Source organism: Bidens hawaiensis, unplaced genomic scaffold, assembly GCF_021521415.1.
Source record: "Bidens hawaiensis isolate Kalapana, Puna unplaced genomic scaffold, B.hawaiensis_p1.1 tig00015059_1, whole genome shotgun sequence".
NCBI classification, from domain to species: Eukaryota; Viridiplantae; Streptophyta; class Magnoliopsida; order Asterales; family Asteraceae; genus Bidens; species Bidens hawaiensis.
This window is the reverse complement of record NW_027492336.1, coordinates 488,946-514,345: the sequence shown is the minus strand read 5'-3', so window position 1 is coordinate 514,345 and position 25,400 is coordinate 488,946. Positions and strand designations below refer to the sequence as shown.

The window sequence follows — 25,400 nt, the reverse complement described above, 5'->3', positions numbered from 1 at the left end:
CACCTTGGAACGGTATTATCATCTTATCTCATACCATCATATCTGCTCTAGTCATTTCTCTTAATATACACTTATATTCAAGAGCAATCTAGTCTGATTCTCATGCCGGAGGGTGGTCACAAGGAGGTACCCCCCCTTCTCAGTGACGAGCTCACGGTGTCTGTTTTGCAGGTCATCTGAAGAACAACCATCTTTGCCGGACCTAACCCCTCGTAGGAAACATCTACTTAACCCCCAGATTATCCGTAATCTGCCCGGGGTCACTTAGTGTTTCTTCAATAACTATAACTGATAACATACCAGCTTACAAACTTTTTCTAGAATTAAACCAAGTTAAAAACCCAAACAGAACACGTAATAATTATAAATTTAACATCTTAATAAAAACAATGGATGGGCCACAATCTTGCACATGCGTCCACGCTTGAAAATTGATATTTAACACAAATACTGTTCAAGTGACACCGTCAATATGGAGAAAATTAATTTTTTATACAAATAAGTATTCTTTATACACAAGTCAAATGGATGGCAGCCACGATAAAAGAGTGACATACAATTTTCCAAACCACCGTAACCTCCACCTATTAACTAAAAAGTCCTAGCAAAACGGTTTACCATGTTTAACAGCATTACAACATTCTAACCTAATCATGCTTATGAAAAATGGAGAAGTGAAAGAACACATGCACGACGTATGTGGTCAACCAATGATAAAATGTATATTAATATTATCAACTAACGATTAAATCTTGTATAAGAAAAATGTTAAATATGATGAGTTTTGATCGCTCAGAAACTTATAATTGTAAGTTGTGAGTTTGTCACTTTGTCGTTTGTTTTGTTTTGTATCCGACTCTTTATCGTCACATGCGAGACTAGTCTAATCTTAGATACCCAACATTTCATATGCAAGGTCTAAGAAAAAGTTTAATAAAGTTGAAGAGATCCATTCTTTCTATCATGTGTAAGGGATTTGTGTCTCATGCTTACATGGTATGATCAAGATGACTAAGATCTTTGGGTGTTTCATTAAGTTTTATAATGAATTTTTTGCAAATTTATTCTAGCCTTCAAAGTTAATAACTGGAGGGCTTTGGTTAAGGTATATGTTTATAACAAAACCTTTAAAAGATTTATGCATAATGTGTTTAGATTTGTGAAACAAATCAACATAACACATTTATAAACCCCTAAAAATTAGTATGCCAACATATGTCTTAAACCATCGACATTTAAATTCTCTTCTCCAAGTTTTAGCAATTCATTTATTCCAAAAAGATGTTCAAATTTGTAGCACATTTTGCATATTAGTGTGTGGTTGTGAACAATTAAACAATCACACACACATCAAAAGCACACAAAACACGTCTTCGACATGATCAATGGCATAAGAGTCAGATTCAAGAATATGGTGTTTTATTCATTTTACCAGGTTAGTTACCTAGATAACCCTCCGGTTGTAGCCCACTAATCCAAAATGACTTCCTAAACTTCAACACCTATAAATTTCTTTTTTTTTTCAGCACCTATTTTTATTTTAATAAAGATAAGTATGATTAAAATTCAAAAAGATAGAGAATTATTTAACTATAATTATTTATCAATAATTATTTATCAATAATTATTTATAAACCCCTAAAAATTAGTATGCCAACATATGTCTTAAACTATCGACATTTAAATTCTCTTCTCCAAGTTTTAGCAATTCATTTATTCCAAAAAGATGTTCAAATTTGTAGCACATTTTGCATATTAGTGTGTGGTTGTGAACAATTAAACAATCACACACACATCAAAAGCACACAAAACACGTCTTCGACATGATCAATGGCATAAGAGTCAGATTCAAGAATATGGTGTTTTATTCATTTTACCAGGTTAGTTACCTAGATAACCCTCCGGTTGTAGCCCACTAATCCAAAATGACTTCCTAAACTTCAACACCTATAAATTTCTTTTTTTTTTCAGCACCTATTTTTATTTTAATAAAGATAAGTATGATTAAAATTCAAAAAGATAGAGAATTATTTAACTATAATTATTTATCAATAACTTATCATCTAACGGTAAGAAAGCAAAATGGATATCATGTAAGTTATCAACTCAAACTCATGTAGAACTTTTTTTTGCGGTGTGCATGATTATGTAAGTTACTTTAAAACTTTTACAATCACTATGTTGTGTATAATTATGACAAAGAATGAATGTCCTGATTCAAGGGCATAATGGTCTAACTATGGCTTTAATCATCATCTTTATTTACAATTTAAATAAATAGATTGACTGAGTTCAAACAAATAATAATAAATAAATAATATATATTTAAAGCTGACTCACCTGCTCTTAAATTTACTAATATAAAATAACTAATAAAATATTAGTATTATTTGTAAACTGAGGACGTCATTATTAAGATTTAAGAGTATAGTTTCTAACTATGCTCGGTTAAATAATTAAGTTTTAAAATATAGCTAAACAGTCTGCTTTTAATTAGTTTTGGGGCTGTTTGATAGCCTCTTAAGTTTTAGTGGTCATTAATAGGAAGATTAAAAGCGGCTACTTCTTAACAGTTGATAGTCTCTTAATGGTTAAGAGGTAACCTTAAGTCTGAATGATTAAGATGCTACCTCTTAACCATTCAGACTTAATGCTACATGTTAACTCTTAATGATCATCAAAAGGCTACCAAAGCGCCCCTTATTAAGAAAATCTAAACAACTTTTACAATAGTTTATTTTACAATAATATTTAACATTTATTTATTTAATATATGAAATAAAATAAAACTTAGGCTTGGGCACCGTATTTTAGTAGGAGGTTCATGATTCTATTTTATTTATCGTCTTTCAATCTTTGATTTTCTATTAAATTGTAATATGATTCTACGCTTTCAGGAAATCGTATACAGTAATTATGTGTTATCGTATCGTTCGCTTAAACTTTATAAACAAAAATAATTATTTTACATAAAACTTTGATATGAATTAGTCGTCCTCTTAACCCGTTGAGGTATTTTACCAAAAAAATTAATATTTTCAACACTGAATTATGCCACTTTCAAATTAGGCATTCCAACAATAACATAAATAAAATATGCTATTAATTAACTCAAACTCAATTGCTATATTTTATTTCTTTGAATATAACCACCGTTTCATTTCAATTGGAGTATCGTCAGTCTGAAAACCGGATCTTGTCTCTGCTGCTTCTGCCGCAACTCACATAATAATTAGTTAATTACTTCTTCTTCTTCTAGATTTTCATTATCATTAACCCTAACAAACTGCAACTGACTTCAATCACTGCTAACAACATCATCAGGTAGTAAGTATATTATTATTATTATTATTATTATTATTATTATTATTATTATTATTATTAACTTAATCATTCACATTATCATTCTCATCACTTTAAACTGCTTTTTCTTCTATCAATTGACACTATTATTCAAGCTTTCAGTAGCTTTAATTTCGTGTTCGTTTACTGTTCATCGTTGATTTGGAAGTTTTCAATTAGTTTAGTTAACAATGACGTTGAGTGAGCCCTATCTTCACTGCTGAAAAAGTAAAAGTAAGATCTATATTAATAATTGTTTAATCAGCTATGACTTTGAAATACATGTTTACTGTTCATAAAACTAGAAGTCGCGTTAGTATGTTCAACGATTGCCGGAAATTACGGTTTTCTGTTGCTGAATTCCGTTGGAAACCGTTAAGCATTGGAATGTTGTGATTTAGTACGAATTCTGCTTCAGCTGAAACATGATTAATAGTGATTTTAATATCCTGATATAAGCTATCACGATTTGTTATGATCTGGTTGTTGTTTCGGGTTCGTTGCGTTATGAATCCGCAGCAACCGTTGCTTATTTCATAATTGATGTTATCTTTTGTTTTTGTATTGTTGTGCTGATAATTTGAAGAATCTGTTGTTTAGGCGTTCAGTTATGTAACCGTAATTAGCTATTAGAGTCACACTTTTGTAGTTTTGTTTCTGTGAGGTGATTCCGATTTAGGTCTAATGCTAGCTAGAACTGGAAAACAGATTCTGGTTTGGATTTTCATAGTTAAGTTTGCTAGTGTCTGAAATGTTTAACATCGACTTCCGTTGAATTATGGTTATTTGGTTATGCATCTTGCTGACAACTTCGAGTGTTCGAAAAATCGGTTTAATAGTAACTAATCGGTGGGTTGCCGATTAAATTTTAGCTAATCGATGGCATTAATCGGTAAATGGACCTAATCGGTCAAAGCCAGACCTAATCAGTCAAGATCGGCCCTAATTCCAGCCAATTTCCGGCCAAAGCTAGAAAACAGATTCTGATTTGGATTTTCATACTTACGTTCACTTGTAAATAATACTCCAATATTCTCAAAAGGTTATTATCAAGTTCCTCTTAATTATGCTTATATGAGTATATCTTGATGACAACTTCACAGGTGTGTTGATGGTTACTTGAATAAGAAAAATTTCTGATCTAGAAAGCGATGAGAGAGAGGTCATCTGGTCTGATTATTGGGATCTCAATAGGAGTGGTAATTGGGGCTCTTTTGGCCTTAATTGGGCTGCTTTGCTTTAGGTATCACCGAAAAGGACCTCAAATAGGCAATAGCAGTTCTAGGAGGGCAGCAAGAGTCCCCATTCGTGCAAATGGTGTTGATACTTGTACTATCTTATCTGATTCATCAATGGGCACTGAATCATCTAGAACTTCTGTGCAAAATGGCACTCCGTTATGGCTTGCTGGTCTTAGGAAGGGTCATGTAGTTGCTGCTTCCGGTATCCTTGAGTATTCTTACAAGTATGTTGTGTTCAAATCATTTATACTTAATAAAAGTTATGTTTCTTTTTAACCATTATCTTTTCTTTTTTGGATCAAGCAGAGATCTACAGAAAGCAACCTGCAATTTCACCTCTTTGATAGGCGAAGGAGCTTTTGGTCCAGTTTATAAAGCTCAGATGGCCACTGGTGAAGCAGTTGCTGTTAAAGTTCTTGCAACTAATTCCAAACAAGGCGAGAAAGAGTTCCAAACAGAGGTACTGATCAATCATACTCAAGTTCACCTCATAATTATATGTTTTGAGATTGATTACTTTCAGAGTTTTAATTAATTAACAGTTTATAACTTCTTTCAAAGCAATCTTTGACACTTTGCTGTTGATGTAATAAGGTTTAAACACCAATATCATACAAGAATACTGTTTTCTAAAGCATCATCTGTATAATCTTGAAACTAGAACATCAAGAGTACCATTGTTATATTTTTGTAGGTTATGTTATTGGGAAGACTACACCACAGAAACCTTGTGAATTTGGTAGGGTATTGTGCAGAAAAGGGACAACATATGCTCATATATGTCTACATGAGCAAAGGCAGTCTAGCTTCTCATTTGTACAGTAAGTGGTCATCCAACTTTCTCGTAAACAGTAAACATTGTTAAGATATATGCTTAATAAACTTCTTAGATGTTTATTTGTTCTGTACAATTATAAACCTGCTACTTTTGAAATTTTTAGGTGAAAAGCATGAATTGTTGAGGTGGGATCTAAGAGTTCAAATAGCTTTAGATGTAGCTAGGGGATTGGAATATCTCCATGATGGAGTAAGCTCTAATCTTAATGTCATTTTTGGCTTTTTTTTTTCCTCTCTCTTTGAATTTGTTCAATTTATTTATCATTTTCTTGTAACTCCAGGCTGTTCCTCCGGTCATACACAGGGATATCAAATCTTCTAACATTCTGTTGGATCAAGCAATGGGAGCTAGGGTTAGTTTTAAATTTCTTAAACTAGTGTACAAATTGATCTAAATGCCTTTGGATTTTGATTTTCTTATATTGGTGATTATCTGATTCATGTTATATTGTGTAATAATCAGGTGGCTGATTTTGGACTATCTAGAGAGGATATGATTAACAGAAATGGCTCAAATATACAGGGGACTTTTGGATATCTTGACCCTGAATATATATCAACAAGAGCTTTCACCAAAAAAAGTGATGTTTACAGCTTTGGAGTTCTGTTATTTGAACTTATTGCAGGAAGAAACCCTCAGCAGGGTCTCATGGAATATGTTGAGCTTGTAAGATCTCTCTCTCTCTCTCATGTGTGTGTGTGTGTGTGTGTGTAATAATAATAATAATAATATATTAGTTTAATCATAAAGTTAAATGAGTATTTTGATTTTCCTAACTTTTAAGCAAGCAATATATGCAAAATCATATAATATGTCTTAACCAAAAAAGTACATCTTTTTTAGTTTCTTAAAAAACATATCTTCGTATACCCATTGTTTTTTAACTAACCACATGGGTGACAATGTGACATTTAATGCAATGTTTCCAACTTTTTAATCCATCAAATCATAATATTATTCGCATCCTATTTTTGACATAAATGTCATCATTTTATGTAAGGATTTAAGTTATGACAGTTTGCAGTGTAAGGAAAAAGATAAGGGCACAATTGTCATATTACAAACTGTATTTGATAAAATGGGTAAATATGAAATTTTAGACGTTTTAAATGGTATTTTTGATGTTTATCTTTTTAGTTGGGTAAATATAAACTTCAATCTTTCATGTTTTTGAGAAACATTAAATGAAAGTTTTCGCAAAGTTGAATCATTTTCATGAGTCTCTTTTCAAACTCGGGTGACCAAACTTAATGCAATGTTTTATACATCCGTTTTTCTTAATTTGATACTAAACGGATACAAAATACAATTAGGCCGCAATGAACACTGAGGGAAAAGTTGGATGGGAAGAGATAGTGGATTCCCGTCTCGAAGGAAACTTTGATGAGCAAGAACTAAACGACGTGGCAACTCTCGCATACAAATGTGTAAACCGTTCCCCAAGAAAAAGACCATCAATGAGAGACATTGTGCAAGCACTTTCCCGTATTCTTATGATGAGACATAACAAAAAACATCATAGATGCGATTCATCCGTTGCAGCTGACGAGGTTGCTCTTAATATTGACCAACTAGGTCGTAGAAGTCCTATGAATGGTGAACATAGAAGGTTTGAGTCATTTGGTAGCACAGCTGAATCATGTGAAGTTTGATATGACCCTTGGCTTATTCTGTATTATATATGTGGATGTTTACAAATAGGAGTTCCACAGTATATAGATTAGGTTTGGTGTGTTGTTGAGTGAGGAGATTAGGTTTTAAAAATGAGTGTGTTTTGTTATGTTTTGTGCTTGTATAATTGGTAAATCTGACTGTCATCGGTCTCTGATTTTGTTGTGGTTCAGTTTTGTATAGTGATAGTCTGATAGAGAACATTGGATAAAAGAGTGAAAGAAAATGGAGCCTAAAACCCGTTCGGTTTTTCTTGTTCAGTTGTTTGTATCTCGATACGGATATGAAGTCTTGATAAATTTAAGTCAATGTATCACGTTTACTCAAGTAGTTGTTTGCCCAACTTTTTAAAAATATAATCATTTGACTGTTACAAATGACTACACGAAAGTAGAATCTAATTAAAAGACACGAAGTGGGCTTGTATATCGCAAATGACATGGTTGTGGCTTTAAAAAAACAAAAATGGTGTAGTTGGACAACCAATTAAGTGATGACACGTTAGTTTAGACTAATAATGGCACTTTTGTGATGAAAGGGTGAAAATAGCGAGACCATCTTGTTTAGCCAATGAGATTTTGACACCTAAGCTCTAAAAACGCCTAATTTTCTTTAGATGTGCAATTTGACCCTTCACCTCAAATGATTGTATATTTAGAAATTGTACCAAAATGACTCTTCGTATTTTTATAAAGAAAAAATTGTTTGAAATGATTATTTTTTATAATTCTCTAATAACCCAAAATTTCTATGTTTTGTTACAAGTCTCTCTTCATCTCTCAGTTGATGACTTGAAAACTCAAAATAATAGAATTGTGCAAGTATACTAAAATAGTTACAATCATTCTGTTAATAGAATAAAAAAAAAGTTATTATTTATCAATAATAAAGTTCGGATAAAGGAGTAAGCAAATTACACGGATGGTTTTATGGCTTGGAGGTAATTACAAATTTGGTCTCTAATCCTAATCTTGTGTAAGACTTGTAAGAATTTGATACCTAATGGCATTGTGCCATTGTTTGCTAATAAAATGGCCTATTGATTTAACCATGTTAAAATAGTGAGTTAATTCTTTTTAGAACAAATACTTTCTTGTATTTAGGCAACTGCACTTTCCAAATTATTAGAGCCCCGATGGCTCACTCTGGCGAGACTATGTTGTCTTAACCGACCTACGTTGACTTTAGAGTTTGGCTTGGACCTTCCCCCTATAAACCATACCACCAGCTGCCACTTGACAGTCGTTGTGCCGTCACAAAAGCATAACTCTCTGACATAACACGCGGTGCAGTTGCAACAATTTTGGTCATTAACTTAACATCACTTGCAACTAGAGTTGCACATATCGGGTTTTCCAAATACCCGGGTATTGAAAAATCGGGTATTGGTGATAACCGGGTCGGGTTCGGGTCTGGGTATTGTCTTTAAAAACCATACCCTATGCATCGGGTCCGAGTATTGTCTTTAAAAACCATACCCGATTTTCGGGTTTTTTCGGGCTTTTTGGGTATGTTTTGGGTATAGATTGGATTTTTTAAAAGGTTGCACTTTTTAGGGGTATTTTTCGGGTATTTTTAAGGTACTTTCGGGTATTTTGTAAGGTATTTTTCAGGTATAGATCGGGTATTAGAAATATCCGGTTTCGGGTATTGGAAAAACCTGTTTCCGGGTATGGAACCGGTTTGGGTTTTCGGGTATTACCTGGTACAAATAGGATCTGGTTCGGGTTCGAGTTTTAGTAATAAAATGCATACCCTATCCATACCCTACGGGTAGGTTCGGGTATTAAAAACCAGGGTATAAAAAGAACAGGTTCCGAGTTTTTATTTCAGGTCTGGTTCCAGGTTCAGGTTTTTTTGTGTACCTCTACTTAGGCATGTTCAAAACGGTTTGGGACTAGGAACCGGAACCGGTTCCTAACCGGTTCCTATATTCAAAACCCCCTTTTAAACGGGTTCAAGGCTCGAACCGGTTAGGGAACCGAACCGGTTCTCCCACCCTCGGACCCCTAACCTATCTAACCGGTTCTTACCGGTTCCTAACCGGTTCCTGTACCGTAACCGGTTCCAACCGGTTACAGTGTAAAATTTTTTTTTTTTTTCGTTTTTCGTTTGCGATTTGGATTCTAAACTACGATTCGTATTTGTATAACATGAAAAATAAAAAAAACAATTAACATAAAAATAAACAATTAACTGATGAGGAATACTCATCAGTGGGAACATTAAACTTATAAATATAAAGTTGTGACATATTATTTCTAGAAAAGCCTTCTTGTTCGTCGTAATTATTGAGCGGCGACTTCTTCCTCGGAATTACTTGTAGAAATGCCTTCTTGTTCGTCGTGCACTCGAACATCAAGTGGTGTTTCATCTTCGAGAGTGGTTACGTGTTGAATACGATCGATTGAGTCCAAGTGATCCTTTAAGCAAATGCACATCTCCACCGACTCCGAATTTAGTCTTGTTCTTCTCACCGATATTACCCTGCCACTAAGAGAAAAAGCGGATTCCGAAGCTACCGTAGAAGCTTGGACGGTTAGTAAATCACGGGCCATGGTGGCAAGAATCGGAAACTCGGTTTCCTTTACCTTCCACCAAGCCAAAACATCAAAAGTGCCATATTCCTCTTCGGATAAACCGGTAGAGTAATCATTTGCACTATACCTTCCTAGTTCGCTTGAAGGGGTGTTACCCCTTTGTTTTTTAGCCGTTACGTTGCGAACGGTGTTCATAAGGCTAATCATGGGATCTCGTACTCTAGTAGCACTTGAACTTGATGAAGACCCCCCGGCATAGGCATGCGTATGTTTGACCCATATTTATTTAAATAAAAGTCATACATAAATTTAAAATTCAAGTTAAAATAATTTTTTGCCTCTATTGAAAAATTTTTGGGTCAACTTCATGCATATCTAAGGCTGAAAAAATTTCGTCTATCACACATTCAACCCCCGTAACATTTAACATTGGGTTTAAAGCGGCGGCGCAAGTAAAAACCGGTGGCAATTCAAGAAAGTATTTTTTTAATTTAAACTTCATTGGTAATATGATGTTTGAAAACATTGGACTTTTATTTTCAAATTCTTTAAGATTGTTAACCATTAAAAATAACTCCGAAAGAACCAAGGGACTTGTCGGATAATACGTTCCCGATAGTTTCGTAGTTGATGTTTTAAAAACTTCAAGAAAAGTCGATAAGTCATTGATAATTTCCCATTTCTCATTTGAAAAGGGGATTGCCAAATCATTCTCGGCAAGACTAGAATGAAACATTTGTAAAGTTTCTCTTTGTTCCAAAGCACTTTGAAACATTATGCAAGTGGAATTCCATCGATGAGGTACATCCCAATTAGCTCCCAAAGCTTTTCTTCCCGTATCTTTACAAAATTTTCTATAATCCATTTGTCTTTTTTTACTTTTCTTAAAAACTTCATGTATCATTAGTCTAAAATCGTTTATAACCGATGTAACCTCATCCGAAGCAAGTCCGTCTTGCACGATTAAATTAATGATATGTGCAACACACCTTGAGTGAAAAAATACACCATTGCAAATCGGCTTATATTTTAATTTTAATTTATCAACCGCCGATGTATTATTCGACGCGTTATCAAATGCCATTGAAAATATTTTATTTTCTAGTTTATAAGTTTTTATAACATAATCTAAAATTTCAAACAAATTATCTCCCGTATGTGGATACTCAAAGAGTTCGAAAGCAATGGTGCGTTTCATCATTTCTCACGATGACGGGTCTACCCAATGAGCGGTGACACAAAGATAAGATTCGGGTAGACCATGTGGAGCCGACCAAATATCACTAGTTAAGTTTATTCCCGTATTTATATTTTCAAAATATGCAATTAGTACCTCTTTGGCCTTCTTCCACAATTTTAAACAATAACGTTTAAGAGTATGACGACTTACGTGAGTGTATTGTGGTTGAAGCGTATCTCGAATCATGGCGGTTAAGCGAGGGTTGTCGAAGTGGCTAAAAGGCAAAGCTTCTTGAATCACAAACTTCGCCATACGATCTTGAACTCGATCAATTTGGTATGTAAATATTCCGCCTTCACTATCCATTTGCGTTTGTTGCGAATCGACGTTCTTTTTCAACGCCTTGCAATACGGTTTTTCGATGTGTTTCTTCAAATTTGAATTCGAAAGTGGGTTTAAATAAATCCCACAAAACTTGCACCGAGCCTTCAATGAATGGTCACTCAATTCAACCAAATCCCAATTGCACCAAATCTCTTGATTACTATTATGAGGTACAATACGAACGAAACTTGGTTCGGCGTTGGAACCTTGACCAACCGATGATTGTGAGGCAGCCATAACAACAAATATGAATATAAAAGAAGAGAAAACAAGAGATTAGAGAACTCAAAACGTTGTAATAGCGTTTTTTTTGTATTTTTTTTGCGTTCGGGTTTGCGTTTTGAGTGTTGTGATGAACCCATGACACCAAATACCTATTTATACTAGTAGTGGGGTGCTTGGGGGAGCCAAAAAACGGCTATTTTGAGTGTTGTGATGAACCCATGACACCAAATACCTCTGCTGCTCTACTTGCAACTTACAAGTTACAAGTGAAATTACATCCAAGCAATATGGGCTGGACCTTTGTCCTACTCCAAATTAATCATTTAAACAGCTATCCAAATATATTGGGCTTTTGAATAACCCGGCCCAATCCTCTCCTCTGATAATCTGATATGTAAAACTTTATCCTATTCCATCTTCATTCTCTTCTCCATATCCACCTATCATCTCAAATTCTGGTTCACCAGAAATTTCATTACTAATAATTATAATAATAATAATGGCGTCCATTGCTACTCTCCAGAGCTCATTTACCGCCCTTTCTCTCTCTTCCAAGTCCTTTTTCGGCCAACGCTTATCTCCCTGTTCTTCTCCACCTCTGGTACACACTGTCTTTGCAAACTTATTACACTATTCATTACTCTGCTTTTTTTTTTATATATAAATTGTTCAATTATTAATGTTAGTAACATGTTTATTGAGCTCATATGTGTAATTTGGGTTTGTTTCTTTTGTCTAATTGTTACCATTTCTGGGTAATTTAATATTCTATATGTTGTTTGTTTTTAATTCATGTATAAATGTAGTAACTTTGTAGTTATTGGTCTAGAAGTAATTTACCTCTTTTTTTTTAAAAAAAAAAAAAAAACAAGAATGAAGAACAACATAGAGTTAGATTTTGAAATTGATTTCGATATTGCGAAAGATGTCGCATTGGACGTGTAAACATGTTTATGAAGAATGAAAGACTTGAGAATTTTGAAGGTAGTTGAGCTGCTAGAAACTGTGGCTTTAACATGGATGTTTAGTTGTAAATAAAATTGATGTAAAAGAATTTAGGGTTTGGTAATATTCATCAGATTTGTGTATCTTCAGGCGCTATAACAGGAGAGTTTTGTATCATGTCGTGTTGGCGGGTTGAATCCGGACATTATCCATGTATATATTCGTGTTAAACTGTCAAAAGGCATCATGTAACCTGGCTACGACCCGTTTTACTACCCATTTATCTAAACTAGCCAAATGGGTTAACGGGTAGTAATCAAGATATTGAACGGTTCGTAACTGGGTTGATTGCAGGGGCGTAACAAATAAAGCCCTCAACCTCCCCTCACCCCCCCCCCCCCCGCGGGTGTTTTTCCACGGTAGTGTTAATTTAGTCTGTTTCATCTGAAAATGTTTATATGTAGTGTAAATTTACCCAGTTTCGTCCGGAAATTTTTATACGTAGTGTAAATATGCCCGTTTTCGTCCGAGCTTTGCCACTGGTTGGTTGACTGACTGTTTGATTAAATGGGTTAAGTAAGTCAAGTTGAACGACACGTGTAGTTATTGAAATGGAGTTTCTAAACCTCATTTTCTTCATTTTCAAGTGAAATCTAAAAATGCTAAATGCTACTTTGCTTCTTCTAGAAATTGATGGCATCTAAGTTTGATTATTACATGAATATATTGCAGGTGCAGAACAAATCAACAAAAACAACGTGCCCTCCTATCCAAGCAAAGGTTTGTTTATCAAACGTCCAAGCCCGCCTTCGATTACTTTCAGTTCATTCGCCTTTGCATAGATGTTGACTTTTTCAAGTTTGACTTTTGCAGCTAAAGAGATGGGAACGGATAAAATGCAAACCAAACAGTCTTCCAATAGTACACAAGATGCACGTGAAGCTTGGTGACACGGTTAAAGTGATAGCAGGACGCGACAAGGGCAAAATTGGTGAGATAACCAAGATTGTTAAGCACAATAGCACGGTTATTGTCAAAGAAATCAATTTGAAGACCAAACATTTGAAGAGCAAAGAGGAGGGTGAATCGGGCCAGATTGTTAAGGTTCTATTTCTTCTTCTTTGACCTTTATAACTACTTAAAGTAGATTGATTGAAACATGTCATAACGGATTAGTTTAAGGTGGACCGAACGAGTTCGATTTGACCCATTAATTAATGGGTTGTTTGGAATGAGTTTAGAAGCAGTTATGTGATTTTGGATAATCAGAATAAGATAATCAGGTGTAAAAATCAGGGTGTGGCACGTAAGTGTTTGGATGTGTTTTATTGTTTAAACCTTTAATGACCAGATAAATTTTATAAAACGCATTATTACAGTTTGAATCTATTTTTTTTGTAATAGAAATTTAGGAAGTTGCAAACTTTTGGATACAACTCAAGTGACTTGTACCCTGTTTGACTTGTTACGATGTTGTTTGCTGAGATATTTAGAAGCTGAGTCAACTCCTTTTTGTTATATGGGTCAAAAGTTATAAAATCTAATTAAAAGTTGTACTCGAAAGAACAAAATGTTGGATTAATTCATAACAAAATGTTGAACCTCTTATGATAATCACCTATCCGTTGTTTATGTTTCATGGGCAGATAGAAGCACCAATTCATAGCTCGAATGTGATGTTGTACTCGAAAGAACAAAATGTTGCAAGTCGGGTGGGTCACAAGACCCTTGACAACGGTAAACGGGTACGGTATCTCTTAAAAACCGGTGAAATAATCGACAGTGTTGAAATCTGGAAGAAGGCGGTCAAGGAAAGAGAGAAGAAAGCAGAAGAAATTACGGTTGCATCATGATGATGATGATGATACCAAACTGTAATTGCAAAATTATGTGTATTTGTTGTTACTTAAATTCTTGTTAGTAGTTTTCTGATGTAATGCTATTTGGCCTCTTTTTGATCCTCATATTCATGTTTAATTTATTGAGAAATATGAAGGGTGACATTGTTATTATTATCTATGTAGTCAAAGGTGAGTTAGGCTAGGCCTAGGCGCCTCGTTCCAACAGCGCGAGGTGAGGCAGCCTTAGCTGTTCACAAGCCGAGTCCAAACCAAAGACAAGGCCAGCTCACGCTCGGCTCCAATTCTTAACCGAGTTGGCTTGGCTCTGCTCATATTCAAGACCCAGGGGCAGACCTACATATGTAGGTCTAGGTTCATGGTTACCCACTGGCCACTGAGTTTGGAAAAATATATATATATATTTCTGTCGCCTTTCAAAAAAAAAAGTATCGTATTTTTATTACGTAACGAACCTTACCTGATTGAAAATTTTTAATGTTCAATCATTGAAATTGGAGCATCTAAAACCAATGAACTCAATGAAAAAAATTCTTAGATCCGTCACCATCTAGACCGAGCTGAAACTTTGAGCTCGAGCTCAAGTCGCAACTCAGGTCTCCATTTCTTAGTGATGGTTGTCCATGTTACAAACACATTTGTTTTTAAAATATATTTTATCATGTTACACGCTTTTATACACACTTATTTATTAAAATATTTGTTTTATTTGTTTTTATGGTTTGTATGTTACGAACTTACGAGGACAATGGTCATCCGCAAGACCGCAATTATTAAATGGAAAAGGTTAGTACCATAAAAAACAAAAGTACTTTTTCGTTTTTGTTGTAAAAATCCTTTGCACATAAAACCCAATAAATTTTGCGGTTTTCCTCGTAAAAGTCCCATACTAATATTTTGTACATAATAACTTAACGTGCTTTATGTTTCCTTTCAATATAAGTCTCGTGTTAAAGTTGAAAAAAATATATATATCTTAATTATGATTGGAAAAAATCAGGAAAACATTATTTTACAAATTAAATTATAACGACGATAAAAATTTGGTTTTAACTATGTAATGATTCTAAATTTATAAAAATGTTTTTTCTTTTATGTTTTTAGCGTTCCATATTTTATTTTAAAATTTTAAGCTACGTCATTTACGCTCGTGTATTTTTATTATATTGTTTTGCTATGTTATTTGTTATTATCAACTTATTAAATTGAAAAACGGAAAATAAAAATGGATTTTGCCTTGTCACGTGTCTAGCTTAAAACATTTATTTAGTATTTGTCCAATGAAAAATAGTAATATTATTGATGATGGGGCCATGGTAGGTTCATCCTCTAGAACAAAACGGATCACCAAACCAGTAGATGAGCTCTTCAGCTTCAATGGTTGATCGTAGAGCGGTGAAAAGGGCATAAAGCATCTCCTGACGTTAAATCACGAGTCAATGAACACTAACAACACGCAAAATCTAAATATAAGATCATCTGATCACGTGGATAATTGAGTCATGTCCATAAACAGTAAACTTTGGTCTCTCACACCAAAAAAGCGAAAGACCTGACATGCAATAGAGAAAGAAGAGAAAACGTGTTTCATATGCATCCCAAGTAACACATCTCGTTCATTCTTCATACACTCTCTACTCACTCAATAGATACACTCTTCTATTTCATTATTACTCTAAAAAAAATAGCTAACTTATTTTCACGTTAAAAATTGATGGTATGAATCACTCTCATGAGACTAATGTTTTGTTTCTATCTTAGTAGGACCATTTGAGCCATCATGATCATAGGACTTCGAGTACTCTTCCCTCACCCATTTTTACTGTAGCAACAATTATTAATTTTTGTTGGAGCTAATTTTTTTTATTTGAAAATGAAACAAAGAAAATTAACTAAAAGTGGCCCAGACATTAAGTTGTGTGAGATCACTTTTCGGTACAAACAGTTTATGGTTTTCAATATTGTTAATTTGTTACTAACGACTTGTGGAAGACAATGGTTTCCAACAGCTTGTTGGCCCCCCACCACATATTGAAATATTGAATATATTTGAGAATCAAGTCATAATGGAGTCTTTAAACAACTCGAGCTTAAGCTTAAGTGTGTAGCTCGGTTGATTTTCAAGTTGAGTTGAGTTGAGTCAAGCCGAGCCGATTTGTTAAAAATTCAAGTCAAGCTTGAGTTGACTCTGGCTTTACAAACTAATCTCGTACTCAAACAAATGTCCATGCCTGTCTAGTTACATTAGTTTTTTCAAGTTTTGAGTTTGTGTAATTGCTCGTCTGGTTAATTAGATTTTCATTCTTTATTATGGGAAAAAAAGAAAAATTCTGATGTTGCTTTTAACAAGAAAATTGTAATGAATTATGTAATTTTCAAACTAAATTGCGCAAATCAAATATATATTTTTATTTCGTTCAAACTTTAAAAGATATAAATTTAGTTTGTATAATATGTTTAATTTCTAACATCATATTGCCATGATTGTAAAAATTGTGTTGAGGCGACGACTAATCACCAATTAATTGCTATTCGGTATTCTACCAACTAGTCGTCGATTAATTACTATTCTGTCAAAGTTGAAAATGTTTATACATAAATATTGGTATATTATAGCTGAAAAAAATGCATATGGATTCCAATCGATTAATCGCTAATCCTTACCTTATCACCTAACTAGCATCTAACAGATTCTATAACACTTCATACGGCTAAATTAATTATTTGTTTTTATAAATTATAAATAACTAAATAATATCTTAACTTATTTGTAATAGTAATTTTTTTTCAAAAACGATAGCTTTTTAATTAGTTTTTTTTATTTATACTTTTTAATATTATGTACACCATAACTTTTAAATTAGTTTTTTTAGCTATATATAAGTTTTTGCAAATAGTTTTTATTACTACGACTTTTTTCAATTAGTATTTTAAAAAACCATAGCTTATTTTTATTTATTTAGTTTTGGTTTAAAAACTTTTACCTTTTCCAAGTAGTTTTTTATTATCAAAATAAAACAAACAGCTTTCTGTTGTAAATATTAAAAATTAATTAAAAAGAAACCTATATATTCAATTTTTATTTTTATTAACCATCATAAATGCCATTTATAATGATTATATATCATTAAAATGCATTTAATAAATACATTTGATTTTCTGATTCAAAATATAGTTAAAGTTTTAAATTTCAAGTTTAAAACTTGATTTAAGGTGGCTTTCGTATAGTGATGGGATTTCTCTGTTCTTGATAAGTCAGGTCTGGATAGTCAAAATCCGTATAACATCTTATCTTAAGATAATCCGTTAAAATATTGGGATGGTTTCAAACGTTACTAAAGAAAAAGTTGGTGAATGAATAATAAATATGTCGATATTTAAAATTGTCATAACGTCATAACGAATTTTAGAAGTAAGTGATTTGCGCATACACTTTATTATCCATTGTCTACATAAGATTATACTATATAATCTTATAATATATAATTGTTAAGATCATAGAAGCATGCATTCCATCTTTTAATTTATTGAATTCTTACATACGATAGAATTAGTTGATTAATTACATTAAATCATCAAAATTAATAAAAAACTAATTCATTAAACATATATTTAATATTAACACCTTAAGCCTTAAAATCATTAAAATAAGCGGTGTTTGGAAGCAAATTAGGCGGATGAGAGATTATTACCACAGGTTGGAAAAGGCGATAAAAATCTCTTAGGGTTGGGGACTTGAGCTGTGCGTTGTGTGGTATCTGGTATGTGTCAGGAGACGTCAAACCATTTATTTGCGAATTGCAAGTACGTTAATGGTGTTTCGGAAATTATTTTTGATTGGTTAAAACCACCTAAGCGAGCCAATTTTGGGTATGTGGAAGAAATTCTGTAGTACTTGAGTTATATATTAAGTTGTAAAGAGACGCGTCTGGTGATTCAATCGGTGTTCGGAGGTGACGTGTTGGATGATTTAGTTAACAAGACATGATCAACTTTTTAATAAGGTACCTCTGGCAATGCACAAGTTGGTGAACAATAATATTAACTCGCCATCGTTCTTATGAGTTAAACAAATGAGCAAAAGCTAAAGTTTTGAATGAGAGATGTGGTATATGTTTAATTCCGTGAAGTTTCTGATTTAGTAGGGTGCTCGTCTTTGTTTTAGTTAAAGTTTTATTTTCTTTTTTTTTTTGGCTGCTAATCTCTTGTATGTAGCTTCGTTTTTTATTTTTAATATATTTGAGAAAAAAATAAATAAAGTTGATATAGCTAGTTTTAAATTTCGTACTAATTTTAAAATTACAAGTTGCAATTAATTTATATTTTACGAATTATGATAATATATATTTAAAACACTAATAACGCCAAAAAAAAAAATTATTTAAGGCAAGAAATTAAAATAAACTATTTTTTAATATAAAGAAAACAATTTTATTAAAAAAAAAAGATTCACGTGACCGATGATGGTCATGGTCAATTAGACAAGAAATTCCTTTGAAAGATCATATATGATATATCCATTCAAGCTTCTACACTCTACTCTCTATATATCACTATGAACCAACTAAACCTTGACCATTGCCGGACCAACTGCGTGACCGGAGCAACAGGTTACATTGGCTCATGGCTTGTCAAGACTCTTCTAGACAAGGGTTATGCTGTTAATGCCACTGTCCGAAATCTTGGTTAGTATACTATATATTTATTATATGTCGGTATTAGTCTCTTTGTTACAAAACTGATTAATGTATTAATATAAGTTTTTGAATCTTTTTTTTTTATTGTATTAGATAATTGTGATCGTCTGTTGAAGCTGTGGCGAGGTGGTGATCGGTTAAAGTTGTTTAAGGCTGATTTGCATGAAGAAGGGAGCTTCGATGAAGCCGTTCGAGGCTGCGATGGTGTCTTTCATGTTGCGGCTTCCATGGACGTCATCGTGAAACCTACCGATGATGGTAAGTCAAGATTTTGATCATTTTTATTTATATGAGCATATATTCATGACCCACACTTATGACATATCTTACGAGTCATATATGCATATATGTGAAGTTATAGAGGCGGGCGTAAGGCTATACTTGTTGTATAGCTTTGCAACTGTCTTAAATGATTCATAAACTTATATTAAACCTTATTTTGTTTTATGCACCGGTTCATATAACATTTTTTCTATATAGTTATGTACGTGTGTAAGTGTATAACTATATAGAAAAGATTATATGAGTATTATAATATTTTGTTCAGTGATGTGTGTATATATATATATATAGTGTGTGTGTTAATGGTGTTTCTGTAGCATGCGCACAGAAAGACAGGAAACTGAATCTTAAGACTATATTTAAGGTTTTGACAAGTAAAAATTTCAGTATACTTGAAACCGATTCTTTATTGCGTCTTTTTAGAAATCGTAACAAAAATCCTACATTATGTGTTAGGATATTAAGCAAAAATATTTTTTTTTCATACGAATACTACTTATAATGTGTTTTAGTTGTAACAAAAAGGTTAAGCTGATCCTAAACGCGATTATAAGTTAAATCATGTTTTGTACTTTTTGTGATTTGAAGACAGGGCTGTTGAATCTAATGTTATTAAGCCCTCTATCAATGGAGCATTGAACATTCTGAAATCTTGCTTGAGATCAAATTCCGTAAAGCGGGTTGTGTTCACATCTTCAATCAGCACTATGACTGCTAGAGGAGAATGGGTGCAGATTGTGGATGAATCTTGTCAGGTACCGGTTGATGCTGTCTGGAACAACAAATCAAGTGGCTGGGTAATAACATTTTTTTAATGCCTAACACTGTATTTTTTAACTCATAATAACACAATCACTTTCAAGATAATGGCATTATGCCAAACACTACCTAATAATTTTCTATTTTAAATTCTCAGTGATAACCTTTCAGTGTTTCAGTAATCCATTCTACCTTCTTTTGATAATTATTAAAGGATCATATGGCAATTTTTATACTAGCTGAAATAAAGTTATAATCAAAAGGCTGACTAGTAATTATTAAAGGTGTTTATAAACGGTTGAAACCAATCAAACCACAAAAACTAAAGCAAGTCGACTTGCTTGGCCGGATTGATTCGTACGGTTCGGTTTGGGCAGTTAATGGTCCTGCCGACGATTTGGAACGTGGAATTGGCCATGTAAAACGATCCATTTATTATTTACGTTTTTTTTTCATTATGGAGTATGTAACATATATTCATGAATCATCTTTATCATTTCAAAAAAGCGTAAGATCATCAAGATTTGAAATAAATATAAAAACATGTGGCGACCCACCCACCCGAGCCAGTTTGGTTTTCATTTCCTAAAACCATAGTTAGCAATTCAGCCCATAAATTTTGTCAAAAGAAGCTGAATTAGACCGTGAACACTCCTAATAATTACTTAAATGTGTGTGTTTATTTTTGGCAATTGGTTAGAAAGAGTGATTTTCACTAATTTTGTATATAAATAGTTATCCATCACATATTTGTGCTTGTGAATGTGTGATGTATGATTAGTAATTTTTGATTTGGGATGAGCAAATTAGGCATGAAATGCTAGAGTTGCACTACTTTGATGACATGGTCTAGGATATGGGTTAATGGAGACGTAGCATTATGGTTAAGGAATTTGCATTTGATTGTCTTTTTGTATATGTGAATATGTAGTTTTATCTGTGTATATGCGTCTATTCTACTATGTTACTCTTCCACCAATTCTTTTGTTATTTGGGAGCTCTCTATTTCCCTATAGTTAATTTTGGTTATTTGTCTATTATTTTGTTTTGGTGTTTGGGTCTCTGTAAAAGGGGTATCTCTGAAAGAAACCTCTTTATCTACAGGATTAAAGACAAGCTTTGACTACATCCCACCATCATAGACTCTACCAATAACTATGTTATTCGTGGGATTTACCGGTCTAGTTGTTGTGTGCATTCTTCTTAATGATAACTTCACAACAAGCTATATGTGTCTAAATTCTAAAGAGAGAGAAGGTGGATGAGTTAGGGTGGATACCGGATAGGTGGGGGCACTTATCCTTGAGTCCCCAACAGCACTCAATATATTTTGCCCACTTGTTTAAAATGTTTTAACCCACAACAACCCAAATTGATAGGGGTGGTGTACCCAACCCAATTCCTATACTCGTTTGCTTTTTTGCTCCATCCACCCTCACATTTCTTCCGAGTAGTAGAGCTCACAAATCTTACTTGTATTGATCAAGGAGGGGCGGTGTGCTAGGAAGCTCGGTGTACTCATGTGGGGGCCAGTGGAACACCCTGTCCACCCTTGTGGTAAAGTAGGGTGTTTAAAAGGATAAATTTAAGTTTATTTCACATTTAAAAGGCAGAACAACTGCAAAAAAAAAAAAAAAAAAAAACAACAAAAACATAAATTACACGGCGGTGTGACTTTTCAAGTAAATTTAATTTTTTGGTACAAACAAGAATTGATGTGAAAGTCGCAACCTACCTTGTGCCTTTGGTTTTTTCGCATGCGAGTTTCAATGTAAGTAAAATTCTTCATTACAAGATATATGTTGTTTTTGTTTTTATGTCGTTATAAAATGAACATTATGAACATTTAATTTGTATCTAGTAAAATATCATTCATATGCAGGGTATATGCAGTTTTATATATTTTATGACTATCTGTGTTGATAAAAACTCTATTATTTATTTCACATATATCAAAACAAAATAGAGATTCTTCTAAACTTCCTTCTTGAGTTCTTGTATAATCATAATGTTCCAAAAACAACCAACACCATCATATGTGATTAATATAACATGAGGTAGCAGAAACACATTTGAAAACTGTTTTCTACATCATGTTTATTGCATGTAATTATCTTACTTTTTATCATTAAATTAATACCATAGTTTCACTTTCAAAACGCACATCCAAACACCACGAACTCGTTCCTAATTCAGGAGCCCCGTTATGCAGGTTTATGTACTCTCCAAACGTTTAACCGAAGACGCTGCGTTCCAATTTGCAAAAGAAAACAATATACAACTTGTATCCATCATCACAACTACTGCTTCCGGCCCTTTTCTCACTTTAAGCGTCCCTTTGAGCGTTCGGGTTCTTCTCTCGCCCGTTACAGGTTGTTAATTACCACTTGCACCTTGTGTATAAATAACCATACACGGTTTGGTTTTAACGTGTCGGTTTCATTGTTCATAGGTGACTCTAAACTTCTAGCTGTATTATCAGCTGTGAATTCAAGAATGGGTTCAATTGCTGTGGTTCACACTGAAGACATATGCAATGCACACTTGTACCTTATGGAGCATGATCAAGCACAAGGGAGATATATTTGCTGGGCCAGTAGTTGTACAATGTCTGAACTGGCTCATCATTTTGCAAAAGTATATCCTTCCACTCATTCACAAAGGTGAAAAGTCAAAACACTGAACTATGTTAAAGATTTTGACTTTGTTTTAAAGGGTATCAAAAGACTTGACCTTTTCCTTACAAGGATATCATAAGCTTTAACCTTTTTATCTGAAGGGTATCTAAAGATTTGACCTTTTATTAAAGAGTATCTAAAGATTTTGCATTTTTTGCCCTTATATTAATGGTATATTAAATCTTTACATGCCCTTTAAATATTACTGATGTAACAAATTAAACTAAAACGTGTAACAAGTAAAAAAGAGGGAGTGATACACTTGTATCATTGTATCAATGCATTTTCTTTAAATGGTATGTAAAGATTTGAAATACTTTAGGGGGTGTTTGGCCTAGCTTTTTTAGCAAAGCTTATAGCTTTTTTTATAAAATAAGCTTAATTTGGTGTTTGGTTTAGCTTTTTTAGCTTAGGCTTATAACCTTATATAAGCTAATTTGAAGAAGCTTATTTGAAGATGGTTTTTAGCTTATATGAAGAAGTTTATTTGTTTAAGGGGGTAAATTACTCATTTGCCTTCAAATAGTGATGGATTAATAATATTGAAGTAACTTATTACTATAACAACTTAAAAATGATGGATTTAATAACTTATTAAGATGTATAATCAACTTGTAGAATATAAGCTAATCTAAACACCTAAAAAGAGCTTATCAAATGATATAAAATAAGCTATAAGCTTCAAAAAGATATTAGCATAAGCACAGAAATATAAGCTAGGCCAAACACCCCCTTAAAGGGTATGTAAAGATTTGTATTTTTTAAAGGGTATGTAAAAGTTTGAAAATATTTAAATGGTATGTAAAGATTTGATATTTTTTATAGAATTTGTAAGGATTTGAAATTTTTTTCAAAGGGTATGTAAAGATCTGAAAATTTTTAAAGGGTATATATGTAAAGATTTTAAAATTTTCTAAAGGGTATGTAAAGATTAAAACTTGTTTCTAGCTTCTTACTAGTCTTTAATATTACCAGCCTTCCAAAAAAATGTAGAAATTTAAACTAAAGGTATTAAAGATCTGACCTGTTTTATATCTATGCAGTGTTTTAGAGGCAGAAATGATATCAGTCCCTACTGAGATAAGTTCAAAAAAGTTGAAAGATTTGGGTTTTAGGTAGAGATGTTCAAAACGGTTTGGGATCAAAACATCCTTTGAAACCGGTTCCAGGCTCGAACCGGTTAGGGAACCGAACCGGTTCTCCCACCCTCGGACCCCTAACCTATGGAACCGGTTCTTACCGGTTCCTAACCCGGTTCCTGCACTCCAACCGGTTACAGTGTAAAAATTTTATTTATTTTTTTTCGTTTTTCGTTTGCGATTTGGATTCTAAACTACGATTCGTATTTGTATAGCATGAAAAATAAACAAAACAATTAACATAAAATTCATTTTATTTACTTTAAGAAGTTAAAAAAAAAGGTTACATGTTTTAAAATCTTCAAAAACAAACTAACAAAACATTAAACTTATAAATATAAAGTTGTGACATATTATTTATAGAAAAGCCTTCTTGTTCGTCGTAATTATTGAGCGGCGACTTCTTCCTCGGAATTACTTGTAGAAATGCCTTCTTGTTCGTCGTGCACTCGAACATCAAGTGGTGTTTCATATTCGAGAGTGGTTAAGTGTTGAATACGATCGATTGAGTCCAAGTGATCCTTTAAGCAAATGCACATCTCCACCGACTCCGAATTTAGTCTTGTTCTTCTCACCGATATTACCCTGCCACTAAGAGAAAAAGCGGATTCCGAAGCTACCGTAGAAGCTTGGACGGTTAGTAAATCACGGGCCATGGTGGCAAGAATCGGAAACTCGGTTTCCTTTACCTTCCACCAAGCCAAAACATCAAAAGTGCCATATTCCTCTTCGGATAAACCGGTAGAGTAATCATTTGCACTATACCTTCCTAGTTCGCTTGAAGGGGTGTTACCCCTTTGTTTTTTAGCCGTTACGTTGCGAACGGTGTTCATAAGGCTAATCATGGGATCTCGTACTCTAGTAGCACTTGAACTTGATGAAGACCCCCCCGGCATAGGCATGTGTATGTTTGACCCATATTTATTTAAATAAAAGTCATACATAAATTTAAAATTCAAGTTAAAATAATTTTTTGCCTCTGTTGAAAAGTTTGGGTCAATTTCATGCATATCTAAGGCTGAAAAAATTTCGTCTATCACACATTCAACCCCCGTAACATTTAACATTGGGTTTAAAGCGGCGGCGCAAGTAAAAACCGGTGGCAATTCAAGAAAGTATTTTTTTAATTTAAACTTCATTGGTAATATGATGTTTGAAAACATTGGACTTTTATTTTCAAATTCTTTAAGATTGTTAACCATTAAAAATAACTCCGAAAGAACCAAGGGACTTGTCGGATAATACGTTCCCGATAGTTTCGTAGTTGATGTTTTAAAAACTTCAAGAAAAGTCGATAAGTCATTGATAATTTCCCATTTCTCATTTGAAAAGGGGATTGCCAAATCATTCTCGGCAAGACTAGAATGAAACATTTGTAAAGTTTCTCTTTGTTCCAAAGCACTTTGAAACATTATGCAAGTGGAATTCCATCGATGAGGTACATCCCAATTAGCTCCCAAAGCTTTTCTTCCCGTATCTTTACAAAATTTTCTATAATCCATTTGTCTTTTTTTACTTTTCTTAAAAACTTCATGTATCATTTATCTAAAATCGTTTATAACCGATGTAACCTCATCCGAAGCAAGTCCGTCTTGCACGATTAAATTAATGATATGTGCA

At 33.4% G+C, this 25,400-nt stretch overlaps 3 protein-coding genes across 3 annotated transcripts; all 3 read left to right on the top strand.

Annotated features, from left to right (window-relative positions):
* The first annotated feature begins 3,150 nt into the window (after window positions 1-3,150).
* LOC143548353 (calcium/calmodulin-regulated receptor-like kinase 1) lies at window positions 3,151-7,542 on the top strand. Its single transcript, XM_077039543.1, has 8 exons — window positions 3,151-3,324; window positions 4,446-4,807; window positions 4,890-5,043; window positions 5,278-5,404; window positions 5,525-5,610; window positions 5,702-5,773; window positions 5,884-6,087; window positions 6,735-7,542. Exons 2-8 carry the CDS (start codon window positions 4,494-4,496, stop codon window positions 7,071-7,073), a joined length of 1,296 nt encoding a protein of 431 aa, XP_076895658.1. The 5' UTR covers window positions 3,151-3,324; window positions 4,446-4,493; the 3' UTR covers window positions 7,074-7,542.
* Window positions 7,543-11,871: 4,329 nt separating this feature from the next.
* LOC143548380 (large ribosomal subunit protein uL24c-like) lies at window positions 11,872-14,382 on the top strand. The gene is made up of 4 exons (XM_077039568.1): window positions 11,872-12,031; window positions 13,105-13,146; window positions 13,240-13,470; window positions 14,013-14,382. The coding sequence occupies exons 1-4, from the start codon at window positions 11,921-11,923 to the stop codon at window positions 14,217-14,219; spliced, it is 591 nt and encodes a 196-aa protein (XP_076895683.1). The 5' UTR covers window positions 11,872-11,920; the 3' UTR covers window positions 14,220-14,382.
* Window positions 14,383-18,688: 4,306 nt separating this feature from the next.
* LOC143548369 (putative anthocyanidin reductase) lies at window positions 18,689-25,384 on the top strand. The gene is made up of 7 exons (XM_077039555.1): window positions 18,689-18,910; window positions 19,016-19,180; window positions 19,793-20,001; window positions 22,176-22,335; window positions 22,416-22,626; window positions 23,685-23,759; window positions 25,312-25,384. The coding sequence occupies exons 1-7, from the start codon at window positions 18,781-18,783 to the stop codon at window positions 25,382-25,384; spliced, it is 1,023 nt and encodes a 340-aa protein (XP_076895670.1). The 5' UTR covers window positions 18,689-18,780.
* Window positions 25,385-25,400: the final 16 nt, after the last annotated feature.